General features: G+C 41.6%; 2 protein-coding genes across 2 annotated transcripts; one reads left to right on the top strand and one right to left on the bottom strand.

The window, feature by feature from the left end:
- Window positions 1-340: 340 nt before the first annotated feature.
- LOC126762492 (leucine--tRNA ligase, mitochondrial) lies at window positions 341-3,624 on the top strand. The gene is made up of 7 exons (XM_050479274.1): window positions 341-540; window positions 596-1,048; window positions 1,131-2,264; window positions 2,327-2,531; window positions 2,593-2,843; window positions 2,909-3,142; window positions 3,212-3,624. The coding sequence occupies exons 1-7, from the start codon at window positions 451-453 to the stop codon at window positions 3,458-3,460; spliced, it is 2,616 nt and encodes an 871-aa protein (XP_050335231.1). The 5' UTR covers window positions 341-450; the 3' UTR covers window positions 3,461-3,624.
- A 1,207-nt stretch (window positions 3,625-4,831) lies between these two features.
- LOC126762489 (uncharacterized) lies at window positions 4,832-10,246 on the bottom strand. Its single transcript, XM_050479264.1, is given in 2 exon segments — window positions 4,832-10,065; window positions 10,068-10,246. Coding segments are annotated over 2 exon segments (5,040 nt in total). The 5' UTR covers window positions 10,240-10,246; the 3' UTR covers window positions 4,832-5,197.
- Between the last annotated feature and the right edge of the window lie 5,532 nt (window positions 10,247-15,778).

The following is a 15,778-nucleotide window of genomic DNA, read 5'->3' as shown; positions in this document are numbered from 1 at the left end:
TGCTCGTGTGAAGGTAATGGGCGACAGCAAAAGAGAATCGCCCGAGAATCAGCAACAAAAGTTGCTTCATGTAATAGCGCTCTTACATTGTTGCATGAGGTATTAGTAAGGAACATTTCAGACAAGACAGTAATTTATAGATACAGTTTATTTTCTTGAAATCCACTTCCACGCTTAAATGCTAAACAAACAATTACATTTCATGCAATGTCAAATATTAATTTTTTAATATATATTTATATTTTATGTTGCTTATAAATTTATTATCATTATGAAGGCAGGGCCCACCGAATGTATTTAATTCGTATTCGTTTGGTACCGTTCTATTACATTTTCCGATCAGCTGTTATAACAGATGGAAAGTTGCACGCTCGTTCAAAACACAAATCATTTGCCTTTTGCTGCATTTATTTCGAATTTTAGCTACATTTCGTAAATTAAAATTCCAAAATGCAGCTACTTTTACGTTCGGGCGTGTTACAGCATTTTAAACACTTTTATGGAAGACGATTTATAACACAAAGTGTGACCGGCATTGAGGTAAACCGTTCCTCATCAAGCAAGCAAGTTAATTTGATATAATTCCATTTATTAGGTATCGGAGCTTACAAATGATGTTAAACACCAAATAGAATCTCATTGGCGTACACAAGTGTCGCAGGGACAATTTGATCCAGCACGAAATGATAAATTTTATGTGCTTTCAATGTTTCCATACCCGTCTGGCACGCTGCATATGGGTCACGTACGTGTTTATGCAATAAGTGACACCGTAGCGCGCTTTCATCGTATGTGTGGTCAGAATGTATTTCAACCCATTGGTTGGGATGCATTTGGTTTGCCTGCCGAAAATGCCGCAATACAGAGAGGTGTAGAGCCTGCAGAGTGGACTGATGCAAATATCGCCCAAATGAAGAAACAACTGCAAGCCTTAAGTTGCTCTTTTGATTGGAAACACGAAATGTCAACTTGTTCACCGGAGTATTACAAATGGACACAGAAATTATTTTTAATGCTTTACAACAAAGGATTGGCATATCAAAATGAGGTTAAGTTCAATTTGAATTTATAGATAACTAATTACGTATTCTGTGATTATACTATATAAAATGGCATTTAACTAAAACTAGGCTTTAGTGAATTGGGATCCCGTAGATAATACAGTGCTAGCCGATGAACAAGTGGATGCAAATGGTTGTTCTTGGCGCTCAGGTGCTAAAGTGCAGAAAAAATTACTAAATCAATGGTTTATACGCACGACAGCATACGCCAAAGCATTGCTAGACGGTTTGGAAGATCCTACACTTCAAGATTGGCGTGATATTATAAATTTACAACGTCACTGGATTGGTGATTGTGACGGTTATTCATTTCAATTACTAACTTCCGCAACAAATTACTTACGCATTTGGACCAGAAATCCGGAACACTTGAAAGATCCAAATTCCTTTATAGTCATTAAGCAAAGTCATTACTTATCAAAATTAAGTAATGCATCGCGTCTAACGGTAGAAAATCCATTCGCTGGCACTATCATACCTGTTATTTTTAGCGATCAAGCTAATTTTCCAGAGCACTGCGACGTATATTTAGCGGCGCCCAGTTTTCGCGAACAGGACAAGGAACTGCAGGAAACCTTTGGACTTGCATTCTTTGCTCATACAAAAACTTCCATTGCGATAGATGCCAAATCAGCGCGAGAAGAAGTTTTAGAAGCGGCAACGCGTCTAAAAATTGGTGGCTACCGCGTGTCTTCCAAATTGCAAGATTGGCTGATATCACGTCAGCGTTACTGGGGCACACCCATACCAATAATACACTGTAAAAAATGTGGTGCCATACCTGTGCCTGAGGATCAACTGCCAGTGGTGTTGCCAGATAACAATTTGATGGAGACACAACGTGAAGAGGCATTGCGCTGCACTTGTCCCAATTGTGGTGACACAGAAGCGAAACGTGAAACTGACACAATGGATACCTTTGTTGATAGCTCTTGGTACTATTTGCGTTTCTTAGATCCGAGCTACACCGGTGATATTGTAAATAAGGAACTGGTGCAAAAATGTATGCCCGTTGATTTATACATTGGTGGCAAAGAGCATGCAGTGTTGCATTTATACTATGCGCGTTTTGTCAATCACTTCCTGCACAGCTGCGGTCTTTCGCCTACACCCGAACCGTTTTCGCGCCTACTTGTCCAAGGGATGGTTATGGGTAGATCATTTAGGGTTAAGGGTTCCGGACGCTACGTTAAAGAAGACGAGGTACATTTGCAACAGTTAAAATTAAATTCTATGAAATAAAATATATATTTATTTTCAAATAGGTTGAAATTGTGAATGTCAAAAAGAATCAAGCGCGCCTGAAGGACACCAAAGAGCCTGTCGTCATGACATGGGAAAAAATGTCCAAGTCCAAGTTCAATGGTGTCGATCCCACTGATATGTTTAAAGAATATGGTACTGATACCACACGCCTCATATCGTTGGCTGATGTGGCGCCTACTTCACATCGGAACTGGTCTAGCGCAAGTACAAAAAATAACTGTTAAAAAAAGTATGATATCCATTCATTACTTATTCCCTCAAATAGCCTTCCCTGGCATACTTAATTGGCAAAAGCGTCTTTGGTTGACGTTAAACGACTTTTATGCGGCGCGTACGGCTGTTGGCGATGCCGCATTGGAAAACGTTGACACTCAAAGCGAAGCATTTCAAGCTGAGGACGACAAATTGTTTGATGCTCGCAACTTTTACGTGAAGGGAGCCACATTTAACTACCGCCACACACATCAATTAAGCGTGGCTATCTCGAAGATGCAGGGGCTAACCAATTCGCTGCGGGTAAATTATTATATTCTTCAATTTTTTTTATTTATATTTTTTCACTATTATCATTTTGTAAACAGCGTACACCGAAGCATATTGTACGTTTTAGTCCACAATATGAACGCGCCCTAGGTAGTCAAATTATCATGCTCGCACCAATGGCGCCACACTTCGCTTCCGAATTGTGGTCGAAATTCGTAACGGTGCCGCATCGTTTGAACACGTCCACTCCGGAACTGCAATGGGAGCGTGATGTGTTAGCGCAACGTTGGCCGGATATTGACGCAGACTATAAGCTGGACTTGACCATTAAAGTACAGTTATAATGATGTTTAACGTATATTTTCTTTAAATTATATTTTATAATTTTCCAATTCGTTTAGGTGAATGGCTTTGAAAACTGCGCTATTAAAGTAGCGCGGACTAATTTGGATCGAATAACGCATAACGATGCGATGGATATTGCATTCAACACCGCCTCTGTTACTTCATATCTAACCGATAAAAAGATACGTACGACAAATTTCGTACTCTATCCCGGAATCGAGGCTATACTTAATATTTACGTTGACAAAATCAAACAATCTTCTGCGCAAACAACTAATTCCGATGAGGAGGTTGTTAACAAGTAATTTTTTCATACAATAATATGGTATATGTGTAGCGTATGTAGTTGTAAATGGTTTTTATATGTAAGTGATAATATTTATCTAAGTAATTGTAATTATAATGTATTTAATGTAATTAAATCCTATTTATTAAATGGTTGCTGACAATTTTAATGCAATGAAATGAATACATATATTGTTGTGGTAAAGCGTTCAAAATTTCTCTCTGGAACAAGCAAAGCGATTTGAATGCATTGGTTCAAGTAACTTCCGACAAGCATTGACCTCGATACCCGTTACAACAACAGAAACATTGGGCTTAGAACTATTAACTTTGCTTTTGTTTTGTAAATGACTATCTCTAGATTAAAAAATGTCATTTACGAAATTTCATGTACTTTATCGCTTATCGCTTAATTGTTTAAAATTTGATTTCCCATAGCCATCTCCAACAGGACCTCTTATGAAAAAATGTCAGACGGTGAGCACGATTTTTCTGCTAAAAATTATTTAAAATCCAAATACAAAAAAAAATATATTTTTTTATTATAGATGAATACTGATAATAATCGTAGGATTTGTCAAAATTTCAATTTTTGACAAAATAACGTCTTTAAAAAATGTTTTTACTGAAAAAATATACACCACAGAATGTCTTAAAAAGTCGAAATTAATGTCAGGAAGGTTGTGAGAAAATTTTTAGCTGATCAGTCTAGTTGTTTCGAAGAAGTTTTGCACACCGAAAACTCTGAAAACATCGTTTCGTGAATAATATTATTAAAGCTTTCGGCTCCCAAACGTCTAAAAATTCTCACAAATACACTCATAACTCCGAAACGATTTGTCCAACGAACTAGGATAAAATTCTCAAATATATGTACGTTTGATTTATGTATATGCCAAAATATAATTTTTTTGAATTTCAGATGTGAACATAAAAAATTTAAAATAAAAATAAGTTTTTTGAGTAAATTATTTTTACATGTTACTCAATATTTTTGAATTGATCGTTTAAATAAATTAAAAATTAATTTGGATGAATTTTCATAAAAACTGCACTTTTTTAAATTAATTTCATTTTACTACATACATTAGACATACTTATATTTGACTCAATTAACAATTTTTCACTATATTTTGACGAAATTAAGGATTTGACGTCGAGCTCTTAATTGTGTGCCTTTATTCCAACTAGTTCCTTTTCTAATTGATAAAATTAGGAAATACTGTACTTTTAATTACGTCAATTAGCAAAATTTCCCTTACGTCCATAATATGTTAATTATCAAAATTAAGGAACTGTCTGAAGTATCTTAATTTCATCCTTAATTATGCAAATTCTGAACAAAGTTTCATTATAATTTTGAATTTTTTGAGTTGTATTTTGCTTTCATATCAATGCTTTATTATTACTTTATAAATTGAGCTACAAATTTTATTCAACTACATACATTATTAACTACATATGTACTCGTATGTAAATTTGTATAAGTGCATCGCGTTTTCTTATACCATTAGCTAATCTACATATAAAGGTGTCTTCGTTAAATCTATATTCGCTGCGAGTAATCCTAGTATTATTGTATTGCCAAACACGGGGTAACATTGCCAGCAAATGAACACGAAAAACAAGCGCCAATAATTTCTGCTACCGGCGCCTCTTCTCGGGAGTATAGGCCCACACAAAGGACGCCTACGGTCCGCGTGCCACCTAGCCGCGCGCCAGCAGCCAGTCCACGCAATGCAAGCGCTTTGTGTTTGTCACTTCATGATTTCGTTGATTACACTGTGTAAATATTCGTCGAGGTGCGAGTAATCGAGCAGAGCGTTGCGTACAATGTCCAAGAGCATGCTTGGCCACAACGTTTCCAGCATATGCACTTTCTCCACAGCGTTCACAGTGTTCTCCAGCATGGTGGCAAAGTGCAAGCGTCCGCGTTCGCGCATACTAAGCGTATTGATGTTGGCATTAGTAGCGACGCCTACGCTGGCCTCGCTCACGGCATAAGGCATTGGCTGTTGATGCTGGCCACTAATACCGTTGACATTGTTGCCGCCGTTATTGGTATTAGTAGTAGTAGTGGCGCCGGTGTTGGGCTTTTTCCATTGTAACGCCTCTTTGCCAACAACAAGGCGCAGTGATTTGTTTTCCGGCTTCATTAGCCACTCTTTAGGCGACATTTTGCTGGCCGTACATGTTTCGTCTAGCCGCAAACGTGCCAGCAGCGGCTGCAACATGGACGGCGGCATTGCCCACAACACCAAATCGGACAGACCCTCATACAGCGCATTGGACGCCTCGATGTCCGCCTCCGTGACCGCAACACCATTGATCAGCTTAAGCCCCCAGTGCGACAGTCGATAAATGGCGTATTCACGCCACAAATCCTTTGTGGTAATTGCATTTCCCTCCGGATCGATGGTGAGCGCACTGATGCCTTGCAGTTCGCCTAATGCATTCAGCTGGCCGATAAACTCGATATTCGTTTCGCGGAAAACGAAATTTTCGGCATTTGGGAAGCGTGACTTGATGCGCGCCAGCACGGTGGCGGCGATATTGTTGAAATTGATGTAGCTAAAATTGAGCGTGTGCACATCCTGCGCTTTCGCTGCATTCCACTGTTTGTCGATGTAGCGCAAAGCGCCTTGGCCGTACACATTCAGGTAGCGACCGCAAATCTCGATGAGATAGTCTCCGCCTTGCTCGCGTTCGCGTTCACGTTCACGTTCACGCTCACGCGTCTCACGTTCCGTTTTGTTGGCAACCGGCGCGCGTTGGCCGCCTGCCGTGTTGTTGTTGTTGCTAGAGTTGATTGGCGGTGGCGCCACTATACAAGTGACAGTCGGCTGTGCAGACGCCTGACCATTGCACGGCGTCGACGTGACGTTTGTGGCAGTTTTGCTGCCATTATTAGCTGTGCGCCTGCCGGCACACGCCTCATTTCCGTTATTAGCTACGGTGGCTGGACAGTTATTTGTGCCACCACTGCTGGCGCCCACGATTGTCTGTGACCTCGTTAGACGGCGGCATGGTGTGCGCGTCGTTGCGCCTACAAAACCCGACGCTGCGCCATTTGTTTGTTGTGGCGGCGGCTGGACAGCAGCGGTGTTCGCTTGCTCTTTAAAGCCTAAACTTAGTAAGCCACCGTGGTTTGTAATTTGTGCTGTGGCTGAGCTTACAACTGAAGTGGTAATACTAGTAGCTGTTGTTGTTGCGCTGGTAGCTTTTTGTTGTGGCATCACTGTTTTGTGAGCATTAGAATTGGCGCGGCTAGGCGTCAGTGCTGGTGAGTTACTCTCCGTCTGACTGATGGACTCACCAGCCTTTGCCGTGCCATTTTCTGCCGCCGCCGCGTGCATTGGTGGCTGTGTTGGTAACGGCTGAGCATCGCTTGCATTGTCATCATTTGTTGCTAGCCTTTGCTTTGCGGTAATTTCGTCCGCTTGCAACTCTCCGCCTACCTTGGTCACTAGGTCGCTGTTTACAGTAGCTAGTTGTTCATGCGCCACCGCCCCGCCATTGACTGTTTTAGCCGCTGCCCCAACAGCATCGGCATGGCCTGACTCATTTGTTGTCGTCAAATCGCCTGCCTTTTGCTTCGCATCAATTTTTCTCCGCCCTACTGCATTGTCAGTCCTATATTCATTGTTGTTGTTGCCGCGCCGTCGTTGTTGCTGTTTCTGTCGTGCTGTCTTTTGGTATTTATGTGTGTGCGTAACGCGTTGTTGTGCCGTTAACTCGGCGGAATCCTCATTGTCCGAGCTGAAGCAGCTGGATGAGGAGTGTACATTGGGTCCCAAACTCGAACCCGACGAGCCAGAAAAGCGCGCACTGTTAAGGTTGTTGTTGTTGTTGCTGCTGCTGTTGTACATGTCAACATTGTTGCTTTTGCCTTCGCTGTGCTTGACATCGTTGCTCACATTATGCGGCGGCGGTGGCTCTACATTATGCGCCTTTGTCAAGAGAGGTGTCGGCGGAAGCGGTCCTCTATCAGCCGGATTAGGCTTAGTTATTGATGTCTGCCCTGATTTTGTTGGCTGTACGCGCGCCTGTGCGTGTTTCTGCGTCTGTTGTGGTTCCACTCGCTGTCTGTGTTCTTGTTGTTGTTGTTCTTGCTGCTGTATGGGCGGCAATTTAATAAACTCTTGTAATTCTGCATCCAGCCCAGTGGCCACAAGCATGCCAGCACCTTCCTCGGTCGCATCATCCACCGCCTCATTGGACTCATTTATGCGCGCCAACTCGCTGGGCTTCGCAATGCGTGGCGCTGTCGTGTACGTAGTTTGTGGCAATTTCTGTTTTGCCTGCCTTTGCAGCGCCGCACTCTGTTGTAGCGTCTGCTGTGACCTTAGCAACTCCCAGTTGGTGCGCGCATTCGATATGACCTCCTCACGTTTGATGCACTGATACGCATCGGGCGTGAGGTGTGCGTAATGCGTGTCCGAAATCTCTTTATTTCGTCGCCAAGACATTGCAGCCGCGCGTACTTGCTCGGTAATTGGCATTTGACTAAGCGTTTGTAGGCGTGGCAAGTAGCTTACAAGGAAGGAGACACAGTCGCCCGCCAGCGAAACGGGATTATTCTCTATGGTCATTTCAAGTAGATTTGTTGCTTTAGCAATCGACGCCATGTCGTCAACGCGATGCAGCTCATTGTGGCACAGCCAGAGTCGCTCCAAGGCTGTGAGATGTTGAAAGCCATTGATGCGCTTGATTTTATTGCGCTTCAGATTGAGTTCACGCAATTCCGTCAAACCGCTGAAATCATTCGGTCCTATTTGACGCAACAAATTGCCAGCCAAATTGAGTGACTTCAGCTCTTGCAGACAATTGAGCTTGTTGGCGACGTTATTAATTTTATTGCCATGCAGGTCGAGCACACGCAGCGTTTGTTTCAGCGAGGCGAGACCGCTGATGTCGTTCAATCGATTTTTACCTAGCAACAACACGGAGAGCGTGGGTAGCCCGTCCAAGTTGCCTATGCGCTCGATTTGATTGTCGTATAGATCGAGAAAGACCAGGTGCTGGAAGATCATGCCATAAGATGCTACCAGCTGTCTATTCTTAACGGTCAGCTGTTGCAGCGGATCTTCCTCTTCTCGGTCGCTGCCGGCGAATGTGGTGCCATTTGTGTTTGTTGTCGATGTTGCCAAAATGGAGGAAGGCGACGAATCGGTAGTGTTGGTCAGCGCGCTGGTGCTGGTGCTCGAATCAAAACTTTTTAAATGCGCATCATCACCTGTGGCGCACAGCTTGACACGCGCCAGTTGGGTCTTTAGCAGATTTTGTTGTATGCTTTGCAGATTTCGTGGTATATTAGACACAAAGCTTTTAGAGCGTTTCAGTGCGAAACGGCAGGGCGTCGGTTGGCGCGCCAGCGGCAGTAGCGGCGCATTATAGTGCAGATTTTTCAGCGTGTTTACAGTACTGCTTGCAGCGCCTAAACGCTGTTGCAGCAATTGCTGATAAAGATGATGTGGCACCGCTTGTGGCAGTTGTTGTTGTAGCTGTCCTAGTGGTGTGGGTGGGGGTGGCGGCGGTATTAGCGCATTCAATTGTCGCACGCAAGTTGGGCGCAACGCAAGACGCGCACCACCGGCGCTGGAAGTACTCCCAGCAGTGCCGGTTATTCTTCCCACGGCTGCGCGCTCATTTTGACGACGCAATGGTTTTGGCGAACATACGCCGTTAGTTATTTCGAGTGCATTTTGCTCACTGTCAACTAGCTCGGTGGGTGCTTCCGGTGAGTGAGTACCTTCAGCATGCATCGTTGTGGTTACCGCGGCTGGTTGTATCGGCGGCGGAGGGGCTGGCAAAGGCTCTTCTTTCGGTATGTGAAAAATATTGATGAGATTATGCTGCAGCGAAAGCAGGCGCAGCTGTGTTTCATTCTCGAATATCGGTATCGCGCTTAGACCGCGTCGATCATAATTAATGCGATCCGGTTGCTTTTCACGCTCGTGCACAGCGCGCGTAATACGACAAATGCCGTTCGGCTGCAATGTAACAACGGCCGCATTGCTGTTGCCACTACCGTTACCATTTCCACTGGCGCTGCTATTGTCACTACCACCACCATTAGCAGCGCATACAACTGTAGCCGCACCGCCATGTTCAGCATTCAATAGCATATTCGGTGATAAATTGCGATGCGCTGTTGTCGGTCGATTGGAGGCGGACGAAGAGGTGGATTTCGAGCGCTGACGCGTGACTGTTGCGCGCACTGGATTGCGTCGCAAACGTGCGGCCACAGCGGCGCGCGTACTGGCAGCATTTGCTTTGGCGAGTTTGCTATCAATGGCGGCGCCCAACAGTGGTGCATTGAGTGCGTTGGCTGGATTTGAGATGTTAGCGCCTTTACGTTTACTACTAGCTGCTGCATTCCCCGGCTCGGTGGTGCTCAGTGTGGTATACGAGCGTCCAAAGTTGCGGCGTAGGCGCGTCGTTAGACTAGGAACAAATGGTTCGATTTTCAGCAGTGACGTCTGAGGTACGTAGGTTTGTGCAGCTTGCGGTGTGAGTTGATTTGCTTGCTGTTGTTGCGCAGTTGCCGAGATTGCGGTAGCGCTGTTGGCAGCAGAGGCGCTGGCAACCGCATTCATTGCGGCAGCATTCAGTTGCTTTGTGGGGCAGCGTGCGTTGTAGATTTGGCAGTTTTATGTATATCGACGGCATTCGGATTGGTGGCAGCAGTACGACAACTACCACCACCACCCCCAGCACTATCGCCACTACTAGGACTTTTAATGTGCTCCTGCCGCGTCAGTACTGCGTGCCGGCTGCGTAACTTTGATATGGACATGCCGTTATCTGCTTTCCCTCACAAGTGCACTGCTTTGCTACGCGTTGCTGTGTGTGTATCTGTTGCGCTACCGCTCGCTCCACTACCGCCGCCACCGCAACTGTATATTTACCAAAGTTCAGGCAAGTCTGCATATTGCTACAGCAATCTTAATTGCATATTTGGTGCTTTGACTAATATTGTATTTGGTGCCGCAATTGATTTGCCTGCCAGCGTGCTGCGGTAGCTCCTGCAAACTTTATATTTCACTCGCTCTGAACTTGCGTTATTGCGCAACTTTGGTGACTTGCTTTGGTGCTGACTTACAAACAGTAATAACTTCGCTGCCAACTTTCTGCAATAAAAATTGTCTACGAAACCTTCAAATGGAAGTTCGCATTTGCACAATGATACCCACCTCAGCCAACAAATGATATCGTGCGCGCGCTTCACTGGCTTCAGTTCGTGAATGCACGCACACGCGCCCAGCCTCCTCTGCGTTATTCTGGACACAGTTTTTGATTTAGCGACCGCTATCTTCAGCTTTCGTTCGTCTCTGCTGTGAAAATACCTGATATTCGAGCGCACTTGCTCTAATTTGTTTTTCCAGCGTGCGTTTCTTTGTTACTTGACGCACGGCGTTTCCATTGCGTTTGCAAGTATTTTTGCTTCTTTGGTAGCTCGCTCGCTCGCTGCACATGCCATGTTGTTTTATTAGTTTGTTTATTGGGGTTATGTGCGGTTGCTATAGCCCGTCTAAACCAAATTCAATATGTAGCCAAAGTGGCAAAAAAGCAAAAAACAAATCAAAACACTCATTCACATTTCCTGCCCTGCTCGCTACTTCCTCCATTTGTAGTCAATCTGCCGAATCCGACCAATTCCGTTCGCATAGTCACGACAGTTTTCATCAATTTCCTAACTGTTTTCATATGCATTCCGCTCTCGGTTATTACTCAGCGTCAAGTTGCTGACTTTGTTTATTTCGGTGTGCTATTTGCCCAGATATGCAGGAGGGCAGGGTGATATTTAGACATGTTAGCAAATACCGCAACAAGCTAGGAGTTATCCTCATGAAGGTGAACATATGTGAACGCGTGGGTGAACAGTGTATTTTGCGCTGCTGGAATGAGGACTAATGTTTAATAAGGGTTTGGAAAGAATTTTTCGTTTGATAAATCAATTTGAATTGAAATATTTATAGGGTCCTCAAAACCCTGTTTAAACGCAAGCACTAAATATGCGAAACGTGACCAGGGAACTATTCCACATTGTGTTGTTCCAAAACCTGTCGAAAAACATTGAATATCTTTAGCTGCTCTAGTTTTTCAAATATAGAGCTAACTGTTACAAGCTTTTTTTAACTCTCTCCACTTCCTTTACTTCTATAAATGCTTCAGTAGATATTTTGGCAAGCTGTCTTTTTAATCCCCCTACAAGACATATTATATTTTACGAGGTTCACAAGATTTGTAACTATATTGAACTAAAATTAATTGCGAAATGCCATAGATTAAAAGTTTTGTTTTCAGACAGAGGCGCTCTCAAAGTATCGCAAGTTTGACGTCATCAAGATAAGATATTTAAATCGTATGATTTTCAAGTTTTTTCTTTGGTAGAATTCACAAGCATTTCTTTTTATAACTCCAAATGCTTTCAAGAGTAGAAAAATAACGTCTGTGCTGTTACATACCAATTTAAATAAATTTTAATCAACAAATTTTCTACACGCCCTACAGGATCCAAGCTTACTTGCGACAGGTATTACTCATATAATTCATTTGAGTTAGATTCTTAAAGAGCAAGTCATTACCTTTTGAGTTCGTTTTATCTATGCGTGTGCTGTCAAATAATTTCATTATGTTCTTCACATGTGAGTACTATGCATAAAATGTGTCAGAATACCTTAAACAGATCCTAAGGAAAATAAAGTCATGAGTAATGGAATTGTCTGTTCATTAGCATAATAACAAAAAGTTAACTATATTGACATACTCATATATCAACGAAGGAAGCTTATACAAATGAAATTAAGGTAATCAATTTACTTGATTATACTTGTGGACTGTATTTTATATTTCGAATAGGCATCATATCGCCTTAATATCACCCGGCAGAACAGAACCCTGGAATTCATCAGATTACTTGGCCTATATGAGTCTGTGTGATAAAGAGGAAGACACAAGAGACCATAGGTCGGAAAACAAGCCTCAATTTATAATTTCTATCTATCTATGTTAATTTGTGTCTGCTATCTGATATCTGAAGAACTAGAACTCTGCGAAAAGAATGCTCAACTTGGTTAAATTTTCGTTCAAAGAAACTGAATTGTCTTTGCTACCACTGTTGTCATTCGCATCAAGAAATACTTTTCAATATTATTCGAATTGCCGATGTTTTTGTAGATCTTAGCTTACGTTCTATTTCGGTTTAATAGTATATTGATACTGACCTGGTTTCATATTAGACGAAATAATCTGTATCTTCGAAAGTAAACTAGCGTCATTTTTTAATTTGAGACCAAAGCCAAGGGCTATTTTCAATGAATTTTCCAATTTTGTGTTGTTTAACAGTTTGAAATTAAAATCATTTATATTATATATACTTTATATTATATACGTATGTACTTGTGCCTTTGTATGAGCATGTACTTCAGTATTTCAAGTATATATTATACTTTTAGTATACACAAGGTGTACATTAAATTTCAATTTAAATGGCCGAAATTAAATAAAACGTTTTTATCACATTCGTCGCTGGATAATACCTAAGTACATCCTCTCATACACATGTATAATTATATACATATGGGTGCTTGTGTCTATGCTTGAATCTGCATTCACCTTCCCATAAAAGTACATATGAGTGTCTCTTTTATTTTATACACGCTTGCTGGCGATTGTGAATCAAATATGGGTCAGGGCCGTTGGTTGGATGTAATTTGGAGGATGATGAGCATTTAAAGCTGATAGCACTTGAGGCCATTAACAAATGAGACACTTGGCACAGATTTGCATAATAAATGATGTGTGTGTAGATAGAATGTGGATAATGTATTCATATATGGTGGATATATAGGAATGTATATGAAAGGGTATATTTTTTAATTCTAGCAGTTTAATGGGTCATTGGGTCCATCAAAAAATGGCGTAAATAAATATGTAATAATTTGTAGTCGTTTTTTCTTAACTTATTTGACATTGTTAGCTAGTTATCTGACAGTCATAGCCTTCTGATAAACATATTCAACTGACAGACAGCTATCCAATAATAAGCCATGAATCGCCAGCCAATTGACGGAATTTGGCAGAAAAAACATCTGAATTTTATCCACCTTTTCATGCAAATTTGTCAAAGTATACTGAACTTAATTGTCAAAACTACAGACATTATTAATATTTTATCTTTAGTATTATTATTCATATTTATTTCTCAATATCTCTCTCTCTCTCTTTATAGAAATATGTAGTTGTCAAACTTTCGTAGTAATTGTAAACCTATCCTTCCCCTTTCTTCTTTCATGACAACACGAACTGATGTAAAATTGTATCAAAAACATTCTAAAACAAAAAAAAGTTAACTTCGGATGCACCGAAGCTGAAATACCCTTCACAAGTGCATTTTTATAGCATAAAAGGGTCTAAAAAGATCATTACCCTGATTTTGATCGATCAGTTTGTATGACAGCTGTATGCTACAGTTATCGGCGATTCCAACAAATGAGCAGCTCCTTGATAAGAAAAGAGCGTGTGCAAAATTTCAGGTCCATCTTCAAAACTAGCTTACGTATATTCACACAGGACTCCGACGTTTGTCCCTTGACCTATCGTGTCTTTCTCTCTCATTCTTTTCAGCAAAATTAGTCGATATGCTCAATGTGATCCTTAAGATGGACTCTGACTTTGGTCATTGGTATATAATTTTCCACTAATGCCTAACAATTGCAAATACAATTTTTATTGCAATTACTGCTCATGTGGAGACTTACAAGATGATAACCAAGCAACAACAACCACAAATACTACTTACACTTCTTTATTCCTAGCCGACTTGCATGCCTATACATACGCACTAGTGGCAACAACAGGTTAGCATGCAACGTCAACAAATAGTACATCAAAGTGGTGGTGAAGGTGAAACAAAAGCCGGCTTGTTGCATGCCACAACTTAAAAGGAGCAATTTATTTACACAAGCCAATGGTATGCCAGACAGTTTATGGTCGAGGATTTGCGTTCGTACAATTTACAAGCCATCGCTACGACTCGTTCGTAACTAAGACGAGCTCTCGCTTAAGATATCACTGCTGGTGCATGTATACTAGGTGCGTATGTACCGTTATGCACATACAAACGTTAATACAATTGGTTGCGATGGGCGGCGGCGACCAGGGATGGTCCGAGTGAGTCTCTCATGTAAGGGCCGCTGTTAGGGTGTGGAATTACGACGGCATGCCTTCGAGTTGTGTGTATTGTTGTTGTCGCGGTTGCATACTTTCATCCTCAGACTGTCTGCAATTTGCACTTACGGGTATGACTAGTTTTTAAGCTGTTGCCCCTGGAACTAAGGCTTCGTACATATGTATCTACATATGTACATACCGCCATACTAACTGTAATTGGAATGATGTGTAACAAAAACCGAAGCAGCAACAAAAGCTCTTCACATACACAAACACACACACATAGAGACGCAAAACAAGTGAGTAGAGTGTTCGTTTTGCAACAATTGTCGGTGTACGTGCGAGTCTCTTTTTACGACAACAAATGGCCAGCCAACCGGTCATCCATGCTCAATGGTCATTTCCGTAAGTGGCTAAGGACTTTTGTAGTGTTTTCTAGTTTTGCTCTTTTCCTTCGCAACTCCAGCACTTGTACACCTCCTTGTATTAATGTTGTCTTAATTTTTTCGAAGGGAAATCATTCATCTCAATTACGAAAATTGTTCGGTGTCGATTGGGATAGTTCACCAATACTTATGTATGTGTATGTGTATATGTACTGTGTTTTTGTTTTCTAAAAATTGTAGACTTGTTGAGCATTGTTTAATATTTGCCTACTACATATACATATACATACATAAATCTGCATGTGTATGTGTGTAAGTAAACTGAGCTGGCATGTTTGCAAAGGTTTAGTGCATTTGTATGTATGCATGTTTATTTGTTCGGCTGTAAGTACCGACATTTCTAGAGAACTCGAATTTGAATTCTTGCAAATTAATCAGTTGTATTAGGGATCTTTTGGTTAGGGTGATTGATACAAGTTTGATTATACTGACTTTATATTGTTGGTTGGTGAAATTGTCATGGCAGTAGTTACTTATGTGAGGGTTTGGTCAGGCAGGCTGAATAGTATTATTGTATGATAGTTAGATCAATCTTCAAAAGACTCGTGTTTAACTTTTACTGCTATCGGACTATTGGTTAATAAGTAAGGTAGGTTAGTGTATTTTGGAAATTGGAAGAAATGCTTTTTTTGACAAAAATTTTACACTATGGGCAAACTGTCATAAGAGGTTTGGTAAGTTCCGTTCAGGCAACGTAAGCCTCGAAGAAGGTGA

This window comes from Bactrocera neohumeralis, chromosome 6, assembly GCF_024586455.1.
Source record: "Bactrocera neohumeralis isolate Rockhampton chromosome 6, APGP_CSIRO_Bneo_wtdbg2-racon-allhic-juicebox.fasta_v2, whole genome shotgun sequence".
Taxonomy (NCBI): Eukaryota; Metazoa; Arthropoda; class Insecta; order Diptera; family Tephritidae; genus Bactrocera; species Bactrocera neohumeralis.
The sequence above is the reverse complement of the archived record's forward strand: the minus strand, read 5'-3'. Positions and strand labels throughout refer to the sequence as shown.

Excerpts from the sequence above, each read along its gene's own strand:
- LOC126762492 (XM_050479274.1), top strand. The coding sequence starts at position 451 with ATGCAGCTACTTTTACGTTCGGGCGTGTTACAGCATTTTAAACACTTT. Across the intron at positions 2,265-2,326 it reads GCTACGTTAAAGAAGACGAG|GTTGAAATTGTGAATGTCAA; the intron begins GTACATTTGCAA and ends ATTTTCAAATAG. Across the intron at positions 2,844-2,908 it reads GGCTAACCAATTCGCTGCGG|CGTACACCGAAGCATATTGT; the intron begins GTAAATTATTAT and ends TTTTGTAAACAG.